Source organism: Hydra vulgaris, chromosome 03 (genome assembly GCF_038396675.1).
Source record: "Hydra vulgaris chromosome 03, alternate assembly HydraT2T_AEP".
Taxonomy (NCBI): Eukaryota; Metazoa; Cnidaria; class Hydrozoa; order Anthoathecata; family Hydridae; genus Hydra; species Hydra vulgaris.
The window spans coordinates 67,168,847-67,190,320 of NC_088922.1; the positions used below are offsets into that span (position 1 = coordinate 67,168,847).

The following is a 21,474-nucleotide window of genomic DNA, read 5'->3' on the forward strand; positions in this document are numbered from 1 at the left end:
TCTTGACAATGCACACAAAAAGTACAAACAAGGACACTATTAATGTGCAATTGTTAGTACTCAGATATTTTACAGCTGTTGATGGAATCAGTCTCTCTGAGAGCTACTACAGAGTTGGGGAAACCTGACTACCAGCCAGCCTTAGAACCATAAACCTGAGTTTTAGAGCTGTATCCTCATTAGGAGATAATAGAATGAGTTGCTTAATTATAAAAATAGAGACACAAGCAAAACTCATGCATTGAGTCAAGAAGATCCAGCATTCAACATCCTAAATTGGAAACAATGTATTAAAAATACATCTGCGCCAGTCTAATAGATGAAGAAGGGGTGCGAGGCTGGTCAACAGATAGAATCTATTTACCCTTTAGTAATTGGATAATAAATATACCGCATCATGTCAAGTAAATCTAAGGCTTTTAATTTTCTAAGTTTTTTTTAAATTTTTAAGTTTTTAATGTAAAAAAATAAAAAGTTATTAATACTAATACCGTAAAATTGCCTAAGTTCGATTACCATGTAACTTTGGTTATTTAAGAAAAAATATAAAAAGAGTATGCAACACTCAAATTTAAATTTTTTTTTTTTCTCAAATAATATTTGTAATTAGTTTGTAAGTATGAACCTATAAAAAAATAATGCTTATATGCAACCTGTTGAAATAATTCTTTAGCAAAACAACATTTAAAAAAATGCATACTATCAAATCTAAAATAAGCAAATTATTAAAATAAATGATTATATTTAATCTTACTATTATTAAGAATCACCAAATTAATTATATTTACAAAAAAAAAAAAAAATTATTAACTTTTGAAAATTAACTACTCTTTTTATAAAAATTAGTGAAATTTTGAAATACTCTAACTTTGATCATTCACAGACAACGAAGGAGACAATTAGTAGTAATATTGTGAAATGTAGATAAGTGTTGCAAATGTAAAATTTACCGGTAACTTTACCTGTAAATTTAACAGTAAATTTTGACATTTTTATAATGGATACACATCATGGTATTTTATTTGATAAAAAATTTGTTCATAATTTCAAAATTAACTGACGGTTCTTTGAGTTCTAAAAAATATCAAGCTTGTGACATTTTTATGGAGATGAAATTACAGCTCAAAGACAATTATGTATGCATTGCAAATCCTGCGACGATTGGTTGTGCAAATCTTGATGTTCTACTATGGTCATAATACATGCAAGAATTGCCAATAAACATACAAACCTCATTTAAAGCAATTTGGTGTTTTTTTATTAATTGAAAAAATCTTTTTAATTTAATTGTAAAATATATTTTCAATTTTATTAACCAGTGGCATAGCAAATGTGATAATGGCCAAAGTAATAAAATAGTTGACTAACTACAATAAAAATTAAAAATACTACTACTTATATTTAAAAAGGCCTATTTTTATGTACTCCTTTCTGTTTTCTTTAGTGCCCCAAAAGACTTATTTTTTTGGGCCCAGGGTGATGCCTTCCTTAGTTACTGGTATTACCTGAATTACCTTAGTTACTGGTATTACCTGAATCATAACTTAACAATAAAACAACATTTAAAAATTACTTTTCATTATTTGTGACGTAAAGTTTGTGATACGTTATTAGTATTTATATAGCGGCCAAACTTATGAGATGGTATTGAAAGTTCAGTCAAAGTAGATGTTTTCATTTTAAACTAAATATTGAGTACAAGTTTTTATTTTTCATTTTTACAATTTCAATTATTAAAATAATTTTCTGTATGTTTCAAGAAAAAAAATTAATATTTTTTTATTTATGTGTGATAAATAAATGTTCAAAGCTTAAGTGACTGAGCTCAGGCAATTTTACCGTATTCAAATATAAAATATTTGGTCGTTTTCACTACTCCCATTAAAATAGTCTGCACTTTTATTGGATTCTCAAAACTGTACATTTAAACCCAATAGTTTATTTCCTGATAAACTATTGTTATAAACAATGTGCTCCAAAAGCTTGTAGGTTAGTACATTGTTAATTTACTTAACTTTTTGAAAATTTTTTTTAGATTTATTTAAAACTTTTTTTTTAAGTTTTAAAATATAATTTTATAAATTAGGGCAATATAAAGGAAACAATACCAGACAGTCATTAAATGTTGTATATACATATATAAAAGAAACCATGCTATTCTTTTATTTAATTTCTTTTGTCACTACAAAATTTATTATTCAAGTAATATATTTTACAAATGAATAGCAATTTATTTACCTATTTTCCTACTATATAAGTATTGAGAAAAAACGTCAAGTAAAGCAAAAAAATTTTTAAAAGCGGAAAGATATGAAAACAAATAAACATAAGAAAAAAAATTAACAAAGTTTCTCATAGTTTTAGCGTACATAGCAAATTAGCTTCTTAGTTATCCGGACTGATAAAAATTGTGAATAAACTACATATCAAAACTTTTCATAGTAGTTAAATTATGTTATAAAATACATTTTTTCCTTAACTTGTATTAAATTTGGTAGCTAAAAACAACAACCACATAAAAAAAAATACAAAAGTTGTATAAAAAAGCTTTTTTTTAAACTATCAATTTTTTTTTAGTTATTTTTATTAAAATTTAATATTTCGTTACAATTTTTTATTTTTTTAGTATTGGTATTTTATTCACAGTAGATTAGTTAACTTTTTGCCGAAAATTAATGAAACACTATAAAAGTGTGGTAGTGGTGTAGTGGTAGAGCGCTTGCTTCATAAGCGAGAGATTCCCAGTTTGATCCCCACTACATCCCTGGTAGTAACGCACTCAACTTGTTTCTCCATGCAACGTCCTTGTTCATCAAGGTTTGTGTTTCAGGGTTATAGAGTTGACAGAGGGTTAAAACCACAAGTAGCCTCCTCATCTGTAGTGGCCTTCTTGACCTTGGGGAGGTGAATAAAAAAAAAAAAAAAAGTTAAAAGATGTGTACTACCGTGGTCAGTGTGTCTAAAAATTTACTTAAAACATTGATGAACAAGGGGTGAGAACAAGGCACGCGGTTCCTGAAAAGGCTTGTTATTGATGCAGGGATGCAAAGCCACAAAATGGACTGGATTTGAAAGTCACAAAATATGATTTTGTTCAGGTTTTTGGTATCCAGGAACACCAAAAATGTAAAAAGGCTTAAGAACTACTTTTGGGGAAAAATTAATGGAACAATAAAATTTTGAACCTGCAGTTTTTTGCAAATTTTGAGCAGCAAGGATACCGGACTAAAAATAATAGATTTTTCCTTATTGCAAATCATAAGTATACTTCTAGTGCTCCCGGACACCAGAGACCACGAAAAAATAGAAATTAAAGCTGGGGTCCACTTGAGATTCCACATCCCTGCATCAATGTGATTTTTTAAAATTCAAGAGAAACATTTTAAAATTTAGGAGAAAAGAAAGGAGAGGAAGAAATTTAAGAGGTAGTATTGGAGGTAACAAGAAAAAAAAAATGATTAGAGAGCACTCTTTGATTGCGCCTTAAAATTTTATAAATTTTAACTTTGGATGGTTAAAGCACATTTTCACCGCCAATGTCAACTACAACCTGGCTAATAAAAATAAAAGTTTAAAAATGGTTTTAATTATTTTAAAAAAATGTTTTGATCTTAAAAAAAAAAATTAACATAAAATTACTTGGAAGTTATCAAAATTATTTTTTTAAGTGAATAAAAATCTGTGCGCGCGAGAGTTATTTACTTTTAACATTAGCAGGTAATATGAACGTTATTTTAAAAATCATGTTATTTTTAAAATTGATATTATTTAAAATTATTATTTTAAAAGGAATTCGAATTCATTAATTTTTAAGTTATTTTTGTATGAAAAAAAAAAGTTTTAATTAAAAATTTGAAACTATTAAATTATAATTATTTAAAATAATTTCTAAATAATAATAAAAGCAAAGTTTAAACTGAACCATTACAACTAACATATACTACAAATATATGCATTAAAAATATAAAATGTGCATTAATGGATTTTATAAAAGACATTCCTTACACTTTATATACGCGATATTTATGATATATATCTACATATGTATGTATCTACATATTTATGATAAATATCTACACATATAAATTGCTAATTAAATAATAACAAAATTTTTATATCATAAAAATTATTAACATGATGTAGTGAAGAACACTTTCAAAGTGTTCTTCACTACATAATATACTTTTTAAACATATCACTTTATTAATATACTGTTTTATAGTATAATTATTTTATAATATGAAACATAAAATGATTTAGTGAAATCTTAGCTGCTAACCTCATCGGTTGTAGACTTTCGCTTCTTCTTTTTGGATTTACGTCGACTACTTTGAGATTTCCTCTTACTCTTTCGAGCTTTATGACGATGACGTTCATGTTCTGAGGCGCTCTCCTGAAAATTTTTAAAATGTAAAGGTAACCATACAAACTTATATGAATTAATATACATATAGTTAAGTACTGCAATTATTTCATACTTCTTCTTCACTATCATCTTCATCAGATTCATCTTTATCGATGTTCCTTTGAAAGTTTCTTTCAATTTCATAATTAACTTCTGGCTCACTTTCAACTTTTTCGTTTTTTTTCCCCACTACTTTTGGAGAGCTAAAAACATGAATCGATATTCAAAATTTACATTGAACTTTAAATATTTAACAATTATTTAAAATTTTATTACTTTGCATATTGGTATTAATAAATCGAATTGAATTAAATTTTTTTCCTGATAATTTTGTTTATTTCAATAATATAAATATAACAATTATCAAAAAGTAAATATTTACTCACGAAAAGATAAAAAATTGTACATTTGATGAATCAATAATGAAAAGACATATTCTATGAATGATTACTGAAAATGATAATAAAAGATTAATGCTCAAAGAAGGTGTGTGGTATGTTACAAACATAAAATTCATAAAAGACTCAAGATATAAATGTGTAGATATAGATATGTGCAAAAAATGCAAAAAAAGATGTGCAAATAATGCGCAAAAAAAGATGTGCAAATAATGCGCAATAAGAGCTACGAGCAAGGCGTGTTTTCTTTTTAAAAAGAGAAAAAAATATTATAATATTTAAAATATGGTTATTTATCAATAAAGTGATTGAAAAAAAGATTTCTTTTACAATAATAATATGGCGCCAAAATCACTCAGTGAGATATTTTCGTATTTAAAATCCAACATTAATGCATTTGAAGATAGTTATTTGAAAAACATGGAAGAAATCTGTTCTCACCCAAAAGATCTAATGGCTCAAAATATGATCTTAGTTCCAGAAAACTTAGTTTGAAATCTTTGTGAACGTCTATTTGCTGAAGTTCTTGACATATTAGATACTGAGCGATTCGATGAAATCAAGATAAATATAGACTATCAAAATCCTGTTGATAAAAATCTCCGTAAAAGATACAAAAAAGCATTATGTATAGAAGATATCTATTTGTTCTCAATATCGTTATGCGAAAAACAATTACACAAAGAAATAGAGAAAGCAATCATATCAACAAAAAATGATGAAACTCTGCTTAGTAATAAATTTCTTGTTTCTGCATTAAAAGAATTGGTAATTGTTTTGAAAGCAATTCAAATGGAAAACAAAGATATAAAAGAGGAACTCAGTTTTTTGAGAGAGAAAATCTTCAAATCAATCTTATTCAAGACCTTAAAACAAAAAACTTTGGAATTGAATTGGAGTATTTTCCTACCTAATCAAGTTCCAAATATAAATTTTGATTATCATGTTCAAAATGAAAAGAATTTTTCAGTTTAAACAATATTGTGGTAAAGCATGCTCAAGTGTTAAAACAAAAAATCAAGCTTCAAATATAAATAAAAATAAAACCCCTACGCTACTATGATTAAAATGCAAAAGAATAAACTGCCGAAAGAAAATGACTTCACAACAGACTTTCAAGATTTCAAAGTGATAGGAAAAAATAATAAAGTTAAAAAAAGCCAAATAGATAAGCAGAGGATAGAACCCGTTTTCAGAGATAAAAATGTTAACAACAGAAGCTCGATTGCAGAGCAATGAATTATTCAAGAGGCTTACATAATTGTAGGCGGAGTTTGTAACTCCATATCCGAAGAAGATTTATCAAACTACATGAATGAATAAATAGGTACTAAACCTTTAGAAATCAAGCTTAACAGAGAAAACATATACATCCTTTAAAGTGAAAATCAAAAAGAGCAACAAAGAAATGGTACTTAAACCTGATGTATGGGATAATAAAATTATTATTAAACTGTTTAGAATGCATAGAGAAACACTCAAACAACATCAAAATATCGAAAAACAGTTGCCACAATTCTTACATCACTCTAGAGAATTCATGCGACAGTCTAATTATAAATCATAATGGGAAAAAAAGAGTTAAATTTAAAGGAAGAAAAACTTCCAACAACATTCAATTTGTGCACTTTGCACAATTGTAATGGACTCAAGTCAAATTTTGAATATACAAGTCAAATTTTGAATATACAAATTCTATTCTATTCTATTATAAATACTTTCTATTATAAATACTTATGACAAAACTTTGGTATGCGAGCATTGGCTATCGAAACTTGAATACTCATTAATAACAAATATATATAAAAATTCTCACTCTATTTTCACTAAGAAAATAAACACACACAAAGCCGACCATTTGGCGGAAATGCATTCTTTGTGCGAAAATACTTTTTTCAGAATATTATAATTATCTACATACTTATAATTATCTATAATTATCTAAAGATGACCATATATTTTCAATAAAATTAACCAAAAATCATACCAGAAAATATTAACAAGATAACAGGAGAAAAAAGTTATATTTCAAGTTATGTCTGAAGTAACAACAGTTTTATAAACTCATATTAAGACCACCTAAATGCTAGTTTTAATAACCTGAACCTTACAACTGATAGTTATGAAAAAGACCTAAACCAAATTTATAAAATTATTATCAATAGGCAACTGCAGCTCATTCCAAATACCGCAACCAGAAAAAACAAACTATTTATACCAAACCCTGGTGGACTCCCGATTTAAGCCGAAATAAAGAGATTCTGTCATATCATTTTCAAAAATGGAAAGATACCGGGTTTCCAAAAGATTCTAATTCTATAACTTAAAATATGTATAAAATGGCTCTAAAAAACTTCTGGAAAGTCATTAAATTAGCTCAAAACAATTTAACTCTACAAGCAATACGTTGTAATTGAAAAGCTAAAAAATATCAAACCAAAAAACTTATGAAATGCTTTTAGAAGTACTCAAAAAAATACAAACCCGCAATTATTCACAATAAACAATAAAAACGATAATAAAACTATCACCACAGAACTTGGAAATATGTTTGAAAAATTATTAAACACTCCTCGAATAACTCAAAGCAATATAACCCGAAAAATATCACAGTGCACAAAGTATGATAATGTAATAATAACCAAACAAAATATTAAAGCAGCTATTTCTGCCTTAAAATCAAACAAGTCTAGTGACTCATTTGGTATCTCAGCTGAACATTTGAAACACGCAAATTGTGACGCATTGATGCAGTGGGTAATTAATTTCTTTAATTTCTCAATCAAATGTGGATGGACTTCGAAATCAATGTCTTCATCTATTATACCACTAGTTAAATCATACAAAAAGTCTTTGATTAACTTAACTACTGAGGTATTGGTATAATACCAATTTTTACAAAAGTTCTAGAATATCTGATTTTAATAATATATCCGGAGATCAAGAACACTCACCCGCTAAAATTTCCACAATAAAGCTCTTCAATTCTGCATGCAGAATATGTAATTTGTGAAACTAATAAAGATTACAATAGTAAAAATTCACCTGATTATTTATGCTTCTTCGATGCAGAAAAAGCTTTTGATAGCTGTAACTGGAAAATTCTTTTCAATAAATTGTACTTCTGTAAAAAACTACCTTTACATATAGTTAGGACAATCTTTTCATTATACTATAGCAGTGCAACTGTCTCATACCATAGTTGCAAATCAAATAAGTTTTATCTTAAACAAGGAGTAAGAGAAGGTTCAATACTATCACCACACCTTTATAATATTTATACCCAGGACCTTCTCGAAACCATTAAAAATGAAAGTAATGAAGGTACACCTATATATGATAACTTCACAGGTGTGGTAGCGTATGCTGATGATATTATATTTTTAAGCTCAACTTTATCTGGTCTGGAAAAATTAGTAAAAACTTGTAATGTATACTGCAATTCAAATTGCATAAAACTAAACCCTGATAAAACAGAGTTCCTCCTGACAGGTAAAAGACAGTTAACTGCACAATATCTCTCGATGGTAATCGAATAAATTTACACAATACACTTGGGGTTTACATGGGATACAGAGCACTCTACATTTACCTCAATTGATCAGGTAAACATTGCTGAAAAAATATCTTATTTTCGGGCAGCTATCCAAACTCTTGTTCAATCTGAAATCAGTTTTGCTCATTCAAAATCACACAATTATATCAAACCTCGGTAGTACCAACATTAACTCACAGTCTGGAAATTTGTAAAACCAATGACATAACAATGCAAAACTTAGACAGAATTAGAAGGAGCGCATTAAAATTGCTTTTCAACCTTACATTGCAAAAATTATTACCACTCGTTATTTAAAGTTCCGGGCATATCAAAGTGCATTCACCAGAATAAACTGAACTTATTTATTGGTCTTTTGGGTAACAAATCGACGAATGATATTATTGAATCTCAGCTTAGCAATCCCACAGTAAAACAATCTTTTGTAGATGATGTCCAGCAGGTGTTCCATATTAGTGGACTACACTTTGAAAAGATAAGCAATGAAAAAATAGAACACATTTTGTGGTGGTGGGGGATAAAATCCCAAAAGTTAAACAGAAAACATTGAAGTACTCATTAGATTGGTGGAACGTAAAAAAAAAAGAGAAACATTTTCAAGCAAACTCTAGAAGAAAACATTCCAAAATGATTTACCTTGTAAAAATATTTACAATAGGTGGTTAAGAAAAAATAAAAAAAATAAATAATGATTTAATTAAACTTACAAATAAAAAAACCTTTTTTTATTTTTATAAATATATAAATTTATAAATATATCTTTCAATGATAATAAATTATAATAATATTTAGAAAAATAAAAAAACATTTTTTAAATTTTTTTTCAGAACATTAATGATATAAGCATTTTTAAAAAAAAAACAAAACAAAAACCTTGAAGAAGATGAGCTCTTTTGTCGAAGAATAACCTTGCGTTGATCAACTTCATCTTCAGAATCTTCTGAACTTTCACTGTTCGAATTATTTGTATCTGAATCAGCCTCTATTTCACGAGTAATATTTAATTGTCTTTTATTAACTTCATTAGAAGATCTTTCTCGAACTTTTAAATGTTCTATTGACGACTCTTTTCTATGCTTTATTTTATTTTTTATCTGTTCAAGTCTTGATTCCTGATCACTAGATGAGCTTTCATTTCTCTCTAGATTTTCTTTTGAAGATGAACGAGATTTAGTTTTTTCTTTAACTTTTTGATTTCTCAACAATTTTCCTTTACTTTCAAATTCAACATCAGAAGCATTGGATTTACGAACTTTACTTGAAGTAACTTTTTCTTCACTTGAAGATTCGCTAACAGACTTTTTTTTAACTTCTACTCTTTTTAAATTTTTTAGATTTGATTCCTTAGATTCATTATCCGAATCTGATTTTTCGGCCATTCGCTTTGCAGCTGCTTCAAGCATTTTCTTGCGACGCAAATCATGAGAATCTGCTTTCTCACTAGATGCAGAAAGACTACGTTGCTGGCGCTTTCGTTCACTATGTTTTTTACGTAACCGTTCAGCCATTTCCTTTTCTTTAATATGGGCTGCATAAAGATGTTCTTCAGATAAAGATTCTTCAGAGCTACTATGATTTCTTTGTTTTCTAGAGAGAACTACTGATGATCTATTACTTTGAATGGCTGCTTTTTGGACTGGGGATTGAGATCGACTGAGACTGTGACGGTTAGAAGAAATAGGGGATCTTTGACGCCGAAATTTTTTGGGGGGAGAGCGAGAAAATGTTTTTGATCTTTTAGAGCGCAAAGGTGACTTTTGTTGAGGAGAAATTGAACGCCTTGTTCTAAATCGCCTTGGAGAATCTCTTCTGGCAAACTTTTCTTTTTGAGGAGATAAGTAACGAGAACGCTTTTTGTTTATAGGAGATCTTGACCCTGTCTTTATTTCAGGTTTAACTGGTCTAGTGTCAGCATTATCAACATCAGATTCAGATTGTTGACGCCTGTATGTTCGATTTTGTGTTTTACCTGACTTTTGATACTGGACAGGAGACGTTTCACTCTTTAAAAGGATTTCGTCAACTTCTTTCATCAATCCTTCGTCAGCAGGCTGGATCTTAACAAGTTCTTCATCTGACGAGGTCTAAAAGATTATGATATTTAAAACGCAATAAAATGCATTAGAATTATTTTTTTGATATTTGTAATTATAAAGAAACTTTATAAATACCTTAGGAGACACACTTTTTACTTGATCTTTAGTATTTGTATTTACTGATGTTGATTGGCGAACATCAGGTGAGCGACTTGATTGTCTTCCTTTATTTCTATCAATATTAATAACATTTACATTAGAAAATAATCCTATTAAATTATGACAAGCATTGTTTAATCAAATCGCAAACAATAACAAAACAACTGTTTATAACAAATTTATATTCTAAATTATTAGCATGTTGATTGACAGATAACTATGACAGGGTTCCCACTATTAAAACTGAGGCTGAAAGTAAGGATTTTAAGGAGATATTTTTCTAATATTTAAGGAGATTTGGTTGCGAACGACAATTTTTTGAAAGAAAAAGTAAGGATAATTAAGGAGAAAACAATTACATTAAGAACGGAATCTTTTTTTTTAATAAATTTTAAATATAAACAGAAAAATTATTATAAATTCATATATTACTATATATATATATATATATATATATATATATATATATATATATATATATATATATATATATATATATATACATATATACAGGGTGTTGGCCAGAAAAAAAACTCATACAGTGTTTTAGCGAAATTGGGAATTTAGGTGCGGCTAAAAAAAAAAAAAAGGTCATTACATTCTGACATTTAAAAAAATAGATACAATTTTTTAGATACAATTAAGTTTCAATAAAAACTTTCTATTTTTGCTGGGTTATTCAGAGGAATATTTTTCTGTTTTATTTTTCAGGAACATTTTTATATTTTATAAATGTTTAATTATAATTATTCAACTTGTTTCATTTTGAGCAATTTTCGTCAGTTTTCATTTTTAAATTGCTTCTCTCCTTTGTTTAATATTGTTGAGAAAAACTAGAACAAATTGTTTGCAGTTTTAATGAATGAATTAATAAATTTATTTATTGAAACTTTGATCTATTTTAATTGCGTAAATTGTTTTAAAATACAGTTTTAAAAGGTTTAAACGATTAGTTACATATATTGTCTTCTTTTATTTTTATTTTCATTTTTAAATTATAAATGTAAAAAAAATGCTAAATATTATTTAATTTTTAACAAAACATTTTTGACGATTTCCAAGACCTCTTGTAATTTTTTAACTTGCTAAAACAACTTTTTAACGACAGTCGATAAAAAAAACTATACATTATACTTAGGAATGCCAGAATTTTACCGCTTTTACGAAGGAAAACACTAAAAAAAAATTATTACAGGTTTGTAAAATCCGTAAAATTGTAATTTTTGTAAAATCCAAACATTTGACAACCCTAATCATATGGAAAGATTTTGAATATATCAGATTTAAAATACTTAGTATTTTAAAATGAAAAATTTTAAAATAGTTAAAAATTTTTTTTAACTTTCTTACATAGGTAATTGTATTATTGTTCATCATATTTTATATTACAATTTTTATCATAAGATAAATTCAAATAGTAAAAAACTTATTTAAATCGATAGCTTTTAAATGAAAGTTAAATTAAAGTTTCTGAAATTTTAATAACCTTTTATTGAAAAATTGGTTGGCTCGCTAATTTCCATCATATATAATGCTACTTTTATTTAAATACTCGGTGTAGTTAAGGCGATTTAAAAAATATTTGAATTTGTTTATTTGAATTTAGCATGATTTTATAAGGGGATTATGTCCAAACAAAAGCTTTAGATGTTATACTTTTTTTCGCTTCAGGTTTTTTTAATATATGAAAAATTTTATAAGCGTATTATGTCCAAACAAAAGCTATATAATTTTCTAATCCTTTTTACTACCCCTAATTGTGAATACAAAGAATACCATTTTGAAGCCTTTAGATCACTTTCCCTCATCGGCGTTAACATGAATTTAGTTAAAATCTTTTGAAAAAGTGCCTTAATTTACTATAGATCCTAGTTCTAATCGTTTCTGACCTATTAGCTTTATATAGTTGTCAAAATACAATTTCTATCAATTTTTACAAAAAATACAAGAATTCCGACCAAAAAAGAACTTGCAATCAAGAAAAAGCGCCAATAAACGTTGAAAGTTTTTAATCTATGATGTTCATTTTATCATATTTATTTAAAATCTTAAACGAATTTGGACAAGCGAATTAGGATTTTAAGAAGATTTAGAAAAAAAAAATACAATCTGGGTTTTTTCGCTTCAAATATTTATATTTTATGATACCGCAAAATTTATCATCTTATTTTTTCTGTCTTTTCATGATTCACAGACCTGATCATTTAACGGAAATATGTAGTAGTCAACAAAATATCATACAGACGTTATAGTATTTTAAATTGCCTTAACTACACCGAGTAAGTAACAAAGACATTTAAGGGGCAGATCGATTTTTTTCAATTTACAAATATACATTAAATATCTATGTAAATTTTGAATTGGATTTAAAAAATTAATTATTGTAATTGTTGTAAACATTGGTTAATAATTAATAATATTATAATATTATTTAATTATCTTCTTTTATGTTTTATGCAAATATAACATATATAATACGTTTCATTGCAAGTTTTATTTTTGATTTTTTTGTTTGTTTTCGGTTTACTTTCCCAGCTAACTTATTTTACCTAAATTATTAATAAATCTTTTAATATAAAAACGTTATTAACTTATTTTATATTATAATGTTTAATAATATGCAAATTTATTTGTGCCTTTCCTAACTTAAGATAAAAAGCAAGAATGTAAAAAAGAGTTTTAGAATAACAAAAATAAATTAATAAAATAATTTATTAAACGTATTGAACAATTTTAACTGGAGAATAACTGACGTCAATTAAAAATTAAAAACATTTTTTTTTCAACTTTTGAATGAATGATCTTGCTTGTTAATGACGACACTTTTTTTTTCACTTTAAAGAATCGATCTTAATTCCTTATTGATTAACTTAATTCATTTCCTTGTCGCGCGTAACAATTGCGTTTTTTACTCGTCTAGCGCAACAATTTAAATCTGAGACTGACTTTTTTTTTTTACCATGATTTAAGATCATGGTAAAAAAAAAAAAAAATCAGTCTCAGTAAAAAATCAAAAACCTTTGGGAATTTTAAACCAATTAGGAAACCGCATTATACGCGGCGCCATTAGGCTGGCTAACACCCTGATATATATATATACACACACTAGAAATATAGGTTTGCAAACTATCAAAGAAATATTTATTTTCTTTATAATTAATCAGTATAATCTATTCACTTTAATAAAATCTCCTCAATGATTAAAAAAATTAAAATACGGAGAAATTAAGGAGAGCAGACAAATTTTAACTTTTTTTAAGGTTATTTAAGGACTTTTGAGGATATATTTTTTTAAAGGATATTTTAAGTTTTCAAAGAGGAGTGGGAACCCTGTATGAACAAAACAAATTCTAACAACTGCAAACAAAACAATATAATCAATAAACATTTATAACTTAAAATTGTATGGCCTAAAAGATTATTAGTAGTTTGAATGAAATTATTTACAAGAAAAATGTTTTGTCCACAAAAATATAAAACACATTTTCTTAGACAAGCTAAAACTAAAACAAAAACTACAATTTATAAAAACAAAAATTACCTTCTGATTGGTGATCTGGAATAAGAACGAGAACGAGATCGACGTCTATTACGCCCATAAGAACTGTGATGAGAAAACCTTCTTCTTGGGGAACGAGATCGACGCCTTGGTGAACGAGATCGTGATCTTGTTCGTGAATTCTTTGGTGATCTAGAGTACCTTCTCGGAGATCTTGAAATTGAACGTCTTCGATATCCTGGAGAAACACTTCGGGGATGACCAACCTGTTTAGTGATTTTGAAATTTTTACCACTAGCATAGTCATCACTGAGTTCAGAATCAGAGGACATTTCAATTTTAACTCCTCCATAAATTTTTGTTATTATATCAAAAATAGCTTTACCAAACTTCTCATCACCCTCTTCAACTAAATGTAAATGATCATGAAAATAGTACTTTGTGTTTAAAGTACCATCAGATAGAACCCAATCTGCATCAGGCTTTAAATAGTAAAAATTTCTTATATGACCACTTTTACAAAGTTTTTTTAGATATTTGTTTACTTTTGCTGTTTGCTCTCTTTTAAAAGATGGTTGCAAATCTCGTGGCAAAAGTCCTGCTAAAATAATTTTAGCATTAGGCTTTGCTTCTTGAAACATCATAGCAATAGATCCAATGCCATTAGCAATATCTTTAGGACTATCTCTATCAGTGTTATTAGTACCAACATGAATAACAATTGTCTGAGCATTTAAAGGGATTTCCCCATTTTCAACTCGCCATAATACATGCTGTGTTCTATCGCCACCTAAGCCAAAGTTTAAAGATTTTAATGGTGAAAAGTACTTGTTCCATATTTTTGGATACCGCGCAAGCCCCTGAATAATTGAATCTCCAATAAGTAGGACGCATGCACTTGATGTTTTAGCAATTTCAACATGTTTTTCATGCTCCCCATACCAACCAGCTTTATCCCTACATACTGGGGTACAGGCGGGAGAAGACATGTAACCAGTTAATGATTTGCGAATTTCTCGCTGATCTTTCATAGCTGGTGTTCCGTACTCTGAAGGAGGTACAACACCAATTGTTAAAGCCTTAAAATTAAAAATATATTTGATTTTTTTATTTTCAGTTTTAAAAACAATAAAAACAAACTTGAAAATTTTTGAACAAGTAAATAAAAAAATTTGAAAAATTTATTTTTCAAATTTTTTTTTATTAATTCTTTTTCTCTTCAATTAAAATTAAAAATTTCTTATATTTACAATCATAACCATAACTCTCCCTTCAAAACACAAATTTAAATCATGTTGGTTGCTCTAGAAAATAAGTGAAACATGGAACAATTGAACACAGCACTATAAGATTGTTTACTGAGAAACAAGTTGGCAAGTTTTAAAAATTTAAAATAAAACGTTTTATGTATCTATCAATGTAAATATATATATATATATATATATATATATATATATATATATATATATATATATATATATATATATATATATCAATGTATAAATATATATTGATTTATTATCACATAAAAACTAAAACAAAATTATGAATTTTTATAAATTTTTAAAAATCAAACTCTATTGGTCAAAACTAATTATTTTTGATAATATAATATTACAACTATGCTAAAAATGGATAAAAAAAAGCTGCCCAGTTAAACAGTCACACAAAAAAAAAGAAAAGGAAAAAAAAAAAAGAAAAAAATTAAGGAAAAGGAATTGCAATATATCAAAAAATAATTGTATAAAAACTTAAATTTCCCAAATCCAAATAATAAAAATAACTAAAATATTCAACTTTTTTTCATTTAACAGAAGATCTCACAGAAGCTAAATCTATCAATACCTGGATAATATTGGAGTATTAAAGCACACACATTGCCAAAAAAATAGCATAAGAGTCATATGACAAAACATTGTTTTCTATTTTATAGTTTAGTTAATATCAATGTTAAAAGGTGCTGTCTGATACTAAGCTTCATTATTTCCTGTTTACTAAATCTTGTATCCTATCTCAGAAGTTGGGCTCTAGAAAACTTTTGGAAAATCTTTAACAATGTAATTAAGAAAAGTTCCCTAGCTAAATCTCAAACAGTGAACATCTCTAACTCATGGGTCTGATCTTATTACCTCTTCCAAGGATAAAGCTGGACTCTTCGCAAATAACTTTACTTCTAATTCGACTCTAGGTTCTAATGGCTATTCCAGATAAACAAGATAACTCATTGTTAGACATCCAAATCACTCTAGCTTTCATTGTTAAAGTTACTTCTCTATTAAACTCTTCTACGGTTCCAGACAACACAGTCAGTCTAACAAAAGTGTTCTCCAGAGCTTTCCTTAATTCTCTCTAAATTATATAATAACTGCTTGACTGAATCTTGTTTTCCTACATGCTGGAAAATGGCACCTGTGGTTCTAAATTTTAAAAACTCTAGAGATCATTCTGACTCCTTCAACTATACTTTTGAAAAGTATTCTCTCTAGTATTAGCAAGGTCTTTGAGTCTTTGATCACCAAATTTCTAAGATTCCACCTTCCCATCTTGAGTAAAATAACTTACTGCCAGATAATCAAAACAGTTTTCAATCTTCTCTTCTATAGCTAACTTGCTAACTACTGTGACTGAAAGATTCTATTATGCATTATTGTGCAATTTAAATCAATGCTCTTGATATATCAAAAACTTTAAAAGTTTGGCATGCTGGTCTTTTGCTTTTGCTTAAGCTTACTTTATATCGTATATAAGGGAAGGTTTTTGAGATTATCAAACCATTTCTTTCTAATTGCTTTATTCATCCCTAAGTCATCCAAGAAGGCCAACACTCTTCTTCAATTTTAGTAACTTCTGGAGTACCTCAAGGTTCTATTCTTGGTCCTGTGTTATTTCTTATCTACATTAATGATCTTCCTGACTAACTTACATCTAAAAACAACTCTATTTGCTGACGACTTAATTTATACTTGTCTTGACAAAAAGACTTTTTTTTTTAATCACTTTTTTAGCTTGGTGCTTGCAGTGGCTTGAGAATTTTAACTCAAATAAAATCCAGTTATTTACTGCAAACAACTAAAGCAATACTGTCAACATTCCTATATTAACGGATGGCAACCCTCACACTGAGTCCTATTTTTTATGGCTTCTTGGATTATCATTCACTACTGACCTCTCATGGAAACCATATATACAATTATCACAATATATACAATTATAAAAATATATACAATAATCACAAAGTTAGCATCCGCTATGGTTGCTTTTTTTTTGTTCAACATAATCTTACTTCAGATTCCATTTTTCAACTTTACAAACCTCTTTTTTGTCTCTGTATGTAATACTGTTTTCATATTTGGGCTGGTTTTCTAATGATGCACTTTCTAATGAAACTTCATTGTTTTCAAGTTTTTGTAATTTTTTGCATGACTGCAGACATTTGATATTTAGCACTGTTCATATAATTGATATTTTGTTTAGTAAGATTCTTCATAGTTCCTGTTCGTCCATAGTTCATAGTTTAAAATTTGGATCATCATTTTTTAATACATATTTTTTTGAATTAGTTATATAAAAAGATTTTCTTTTTGAAGTCAAAGCTAGGTTACTATAGTAAAAACTTAGAAGTTGTTGTGAAAAGAAATTAGACATTAAGGGCAACCAGATATTAACCATATTGCCCTTTCTGTGTTAAAACTAGTGTTTGATTGTTTTCAGTAAATTTAAATTACTAGAGATTCTTGACTTCACACATGAATCCTTTCTCAAGCCATTTTATTATTAGCTATTTAACTTTTTCTGCATCTAGTGAGTGTATGAAACTAAACTATAAGGCTCTAAATATGGTTGTAATGAGTTTTTTGGATTTTGTTGCTCTTAGAGAGACTTATCACCATATGCTTAATTTCAAGAAGATATTACCAGTGTTTATTGTATACGAGCGCTTTCCTATAATGTTTCTTATATATCAAGATCACACAAGTATAATTACTGTTAAGTTTTATCAGTTACCACTGTGAATTAACAAGACCACAACATCCTTTATAAAAATTTTTGAAGAGTAAATATGAAACTATTACTTATTTTGACATGTGACTGAATGAATGAATGTTTTATATCAAAAAATCTCCTTATACTCTTTAAATTTAATATTTTCGCAATACCAAAAAAAGACAAAACTTTATCAGTGAGAACTTATTTTCACATTTTTCATGGTTTCTCTGTTTTTTCTGCAGCACTAATTCAGTCATATGCCAGGAGGTCATATAATCTCAAAAAGATACTATTTATCTATCATTTTTAATCTTATGATTTTCTGAGCTTACAAATCCTCTTTTTGTTTAGTTTATTTGATTAACTTGCAATTTATTGAGTTTGATTTTTTTTAAATGAGCTTTTTAAGATCTTGTTTTATGTTATTATGATGTTTACCAATTATTTTTTTGTAACTTAAGTTGCTTCCAGCCTTAGCTGCATTATAATGCAGGATTATTGATGGTGGCACGCACTACAACTATCAAATATTTTCGTACACTTCTTTTCTTAACATCTTCCTCATTTATTTTCTCAATAATACACGTGTGTGCGTATGTGCGTCTCTCTATATATATTATCACAGTGGAAATCTTGTAACTTGAACTCCTAAAAGTCAAAGTAATACTTTAGTCCCTTCAGAGTATATCATAAGATTCGAAAACATATTTTAAGACCCCTTAAGCATTCGAATTGCACAAGTTCAACTCTGTGTGTTTGTGCGTGTGTGTTTGTATATATATATATATATATATATATATATATATATATATATATATATATATATATATATATATCATTATTATTATTACAACTTATTATTATTATAACTTACTATTTACTTTTGATTAAATTAGTTATTTTTACACTAAGAGAAAATTTAAATTGAACTTTTTTTTGATCAGACAATTATCATTGTATTGCTTTAGGATGGCATCTATTACTACATCTTATTAAAAAAATGCAATTTCAGCAAAGTTAATGATGTGGAATCTTGGAAACTTTTTTTTTTGTTTTTAAAAAAGTTCAGACGATAAAACATGCTGTCATAAACAAAGCATTCATTTCTTGGTACTAGAAAAAATGAGAATGACAAACTGCAAACCAATCAAAATGCAAACTTTTTTGAAATCAGAATCCTCACAGAACATAACTAAAGGTAGGACAAATTATGATGGCTGTAAATTTTTTTCTAAAAATATTTTTAAAAATATATAAAAACAAAAACAAAGTGTTTTAAAGTACCTCTTTATAAACAGGTTGCTTACTCTTTTGTTTTGGTGGTTTAGATTCTGGTTCAGTACTATCCGCTTCTACTGCTTGAGTTTTTTGTAAATTTGCAGAAATACGTTCTGTTTCTTGCTAAAATTAATAAAACAATCAATAAACATTTTTGTGTTATTGAAATACATGAAGAAGTGTTGAATAAAAAAAACAACAAGCAGTTTATTTGTTAAACAAATTAGAAAGCAAAACAAAAATAAGAAAATAACAAGTATTTGTTATTTTCAAAAACTTTAAATTTAACTTAATAACATTTCACTCTATAAATGTAATATAACACTAAGTTATTAATTATTAGTCTACATTAAAAAATACGATATTCAGGGATAAAAATTTACCCCATATTTTGGTAAACCCAAAGTTTAAAGTAGAAAAAAGAATGCCAGTGTTAACAGTTATTACTATTGCAAATCGGGATCATAGAGCCAAGTGCTTGGTAGAAAAGAATAAAAAAAGAAAAAGAAAAAAGAAGCATATTTTAATTGTTTTGATGTTAAATAATTTAGTTATTTTGTTTTATGATATCCTGATCTTATAGTGAACCAGATTTATTCAGAACAAACAATAAGATTTTTTTTAAAAATCATAAAAAAGAAGCAATAACCATGTGAACTTGAAAACAAAAAGGGTGAAAAATTTGAATATTAAAAGTTTTTTAAATATTAAATAAATTTACTCAACAATTTACATTCTTGGGGCAATCCTAAAATTGAATTTTATACAGCAAAAAAACATTACACAACATAACTTATATTTCAAATTATATATTAATAATTTTTCTACATTAAAAATACAAAACACCAACTAAATACACAATTTAATTAAAAACAAAACAAAACAAAAAGCAGTATTGTTTTGTAAAGCTGTTCACAATACAAATTAATGATTTTAAAAATATCTTTGTAATAAAATTTGTAATTAAGTTCATAATAAGTTTGAATAAAAAAATCATTATGAAGCGACGTTTTCAAGTAAACATTAAATACTAAAAGTTGATTTACCTTGCGAATAAGAATCTCCTCTTTTTTTTTCTCTAAAAACTGTTCTGGGATGCCAGCTATACTCGTTTGAGCACTTACAAGATGTGCCCATAACTCTCCCATAAATATACGTGCATTTTTACCATTTAAGAACCCAGTTACAGATATCTGGAGGGATTTAGGATCTGGATACTAAATTTAACAAATAATTAAGTTTTATTTTATAAATATTAAATAATAAGAGAATTTAATTCAAGTTAAAATTTTGTTTACTAATTTGGTTGTTATTTATCCAGCCATTAAATTTTATAATAGACGTAATCTTTAATAAGGCATTTAATAAAATATAAAAAAATTCTTTTTTAACAATCTCTCAGCTGATTACTATATAAAAATGGCTGGAAATCATCATTTCAGTATAGTTCTTGTCAAACATTTCTTTGGCATATTAAAATGTTCAAAAGAACATTTTAAACTTTTTATATTTAATGACAATATAGTTTGTAATAGTTTTAAAAATTTAATTTAAGTTTATAATATTAAAAAAAAAATTTAATTAGAAAATAACAAATCATAGCAATACTTCAAGAACCAAATCTGAAGAAGTAAACAGGACTTATATCTATGCCATAATGTCAATACATGTTATTCATATGCCAATAAACACTACCCACATCTCAGCATGCATTACTCAGTATTATTTCGTTTAAATTTTGATTATACATGTACTAAATTTAAAACCTACAACTTTTTTTTTGATTAGAGAAAATTTTGCCTATCTTCTCTTGCTAGTAAATTACTAGAGACTTTCCTCAAAAATTAGTGTGCAATTTTTTTAATTTTAATTTAAAAACAAAATTTTTTGTTTATTCAGAAATTGGTGTAACTAACTACTGTTAACTCTTTAAATATCAGATGAAAACAACAAGATCTAAAAATGGAAAGAATAAAGTAGCCAATGTCGACAAATGTTACACATTGAAATTGGATTCCACTAAGTAGAGACTGTACTCCACAAATTCGAACAGGTAACACTTAAAAAGTACCTGATTACTTGAAAAATTGATCACCCTCTACCAGTGGCAAAAGTTGAAAAAGAGCAAACCACCAGTAGCTGAAGTCCAACTTTAA

General features: G+C 27.2%; 1 protein-coding gene across 2 annotated transcripts in view; it reads right to left on the reverse strand.

Annotated features, from left to right (window-relative positions):
* The window catches only part of LOC100211742 (serine/arginine repetitive matrix protein 1), a 61,149-nt gene that overhangs the window by 10,849 nt on the left and 28,826 nt on the right, over positions 1–21,474 (reverse strand). The window contains exons 4-10 of one of the 2 annotated variants that reach the window (XM_065794055.1): positions 20,365–20,535; positions 19,325–19,441; positions 14,096–14,319; positions 10,531–10,627; positions 9,233–10,443; positions 4,479–4,608; positions 4,280–4,393 (exon numbers count right to left, since the gene is read on the reverse strand). In XM_065794055.1, coding sequence (XP_065650127.1) covers positions 4,280–4,393; positions 4,479–4,608; positions 9,233–10,443; positions 10,531–10,627; positions 14,096–14,319; positions 19,325–19,441; positions 20,365–20,535 — 2,064 coding nt within the window. Of the gene's footprint in view, positions 1–4,279; positions 4,394–4,478; positions 4,609–9,232; positions 10,444–10,530; positions 10,628–14,095; positions 15,133–19,324; positions 19,442–20,364; positions 20,536–21,474 lie in introns of both variants that reach the window. The other variant, XM_065794054.1, reaches the window with a different exon arrangement.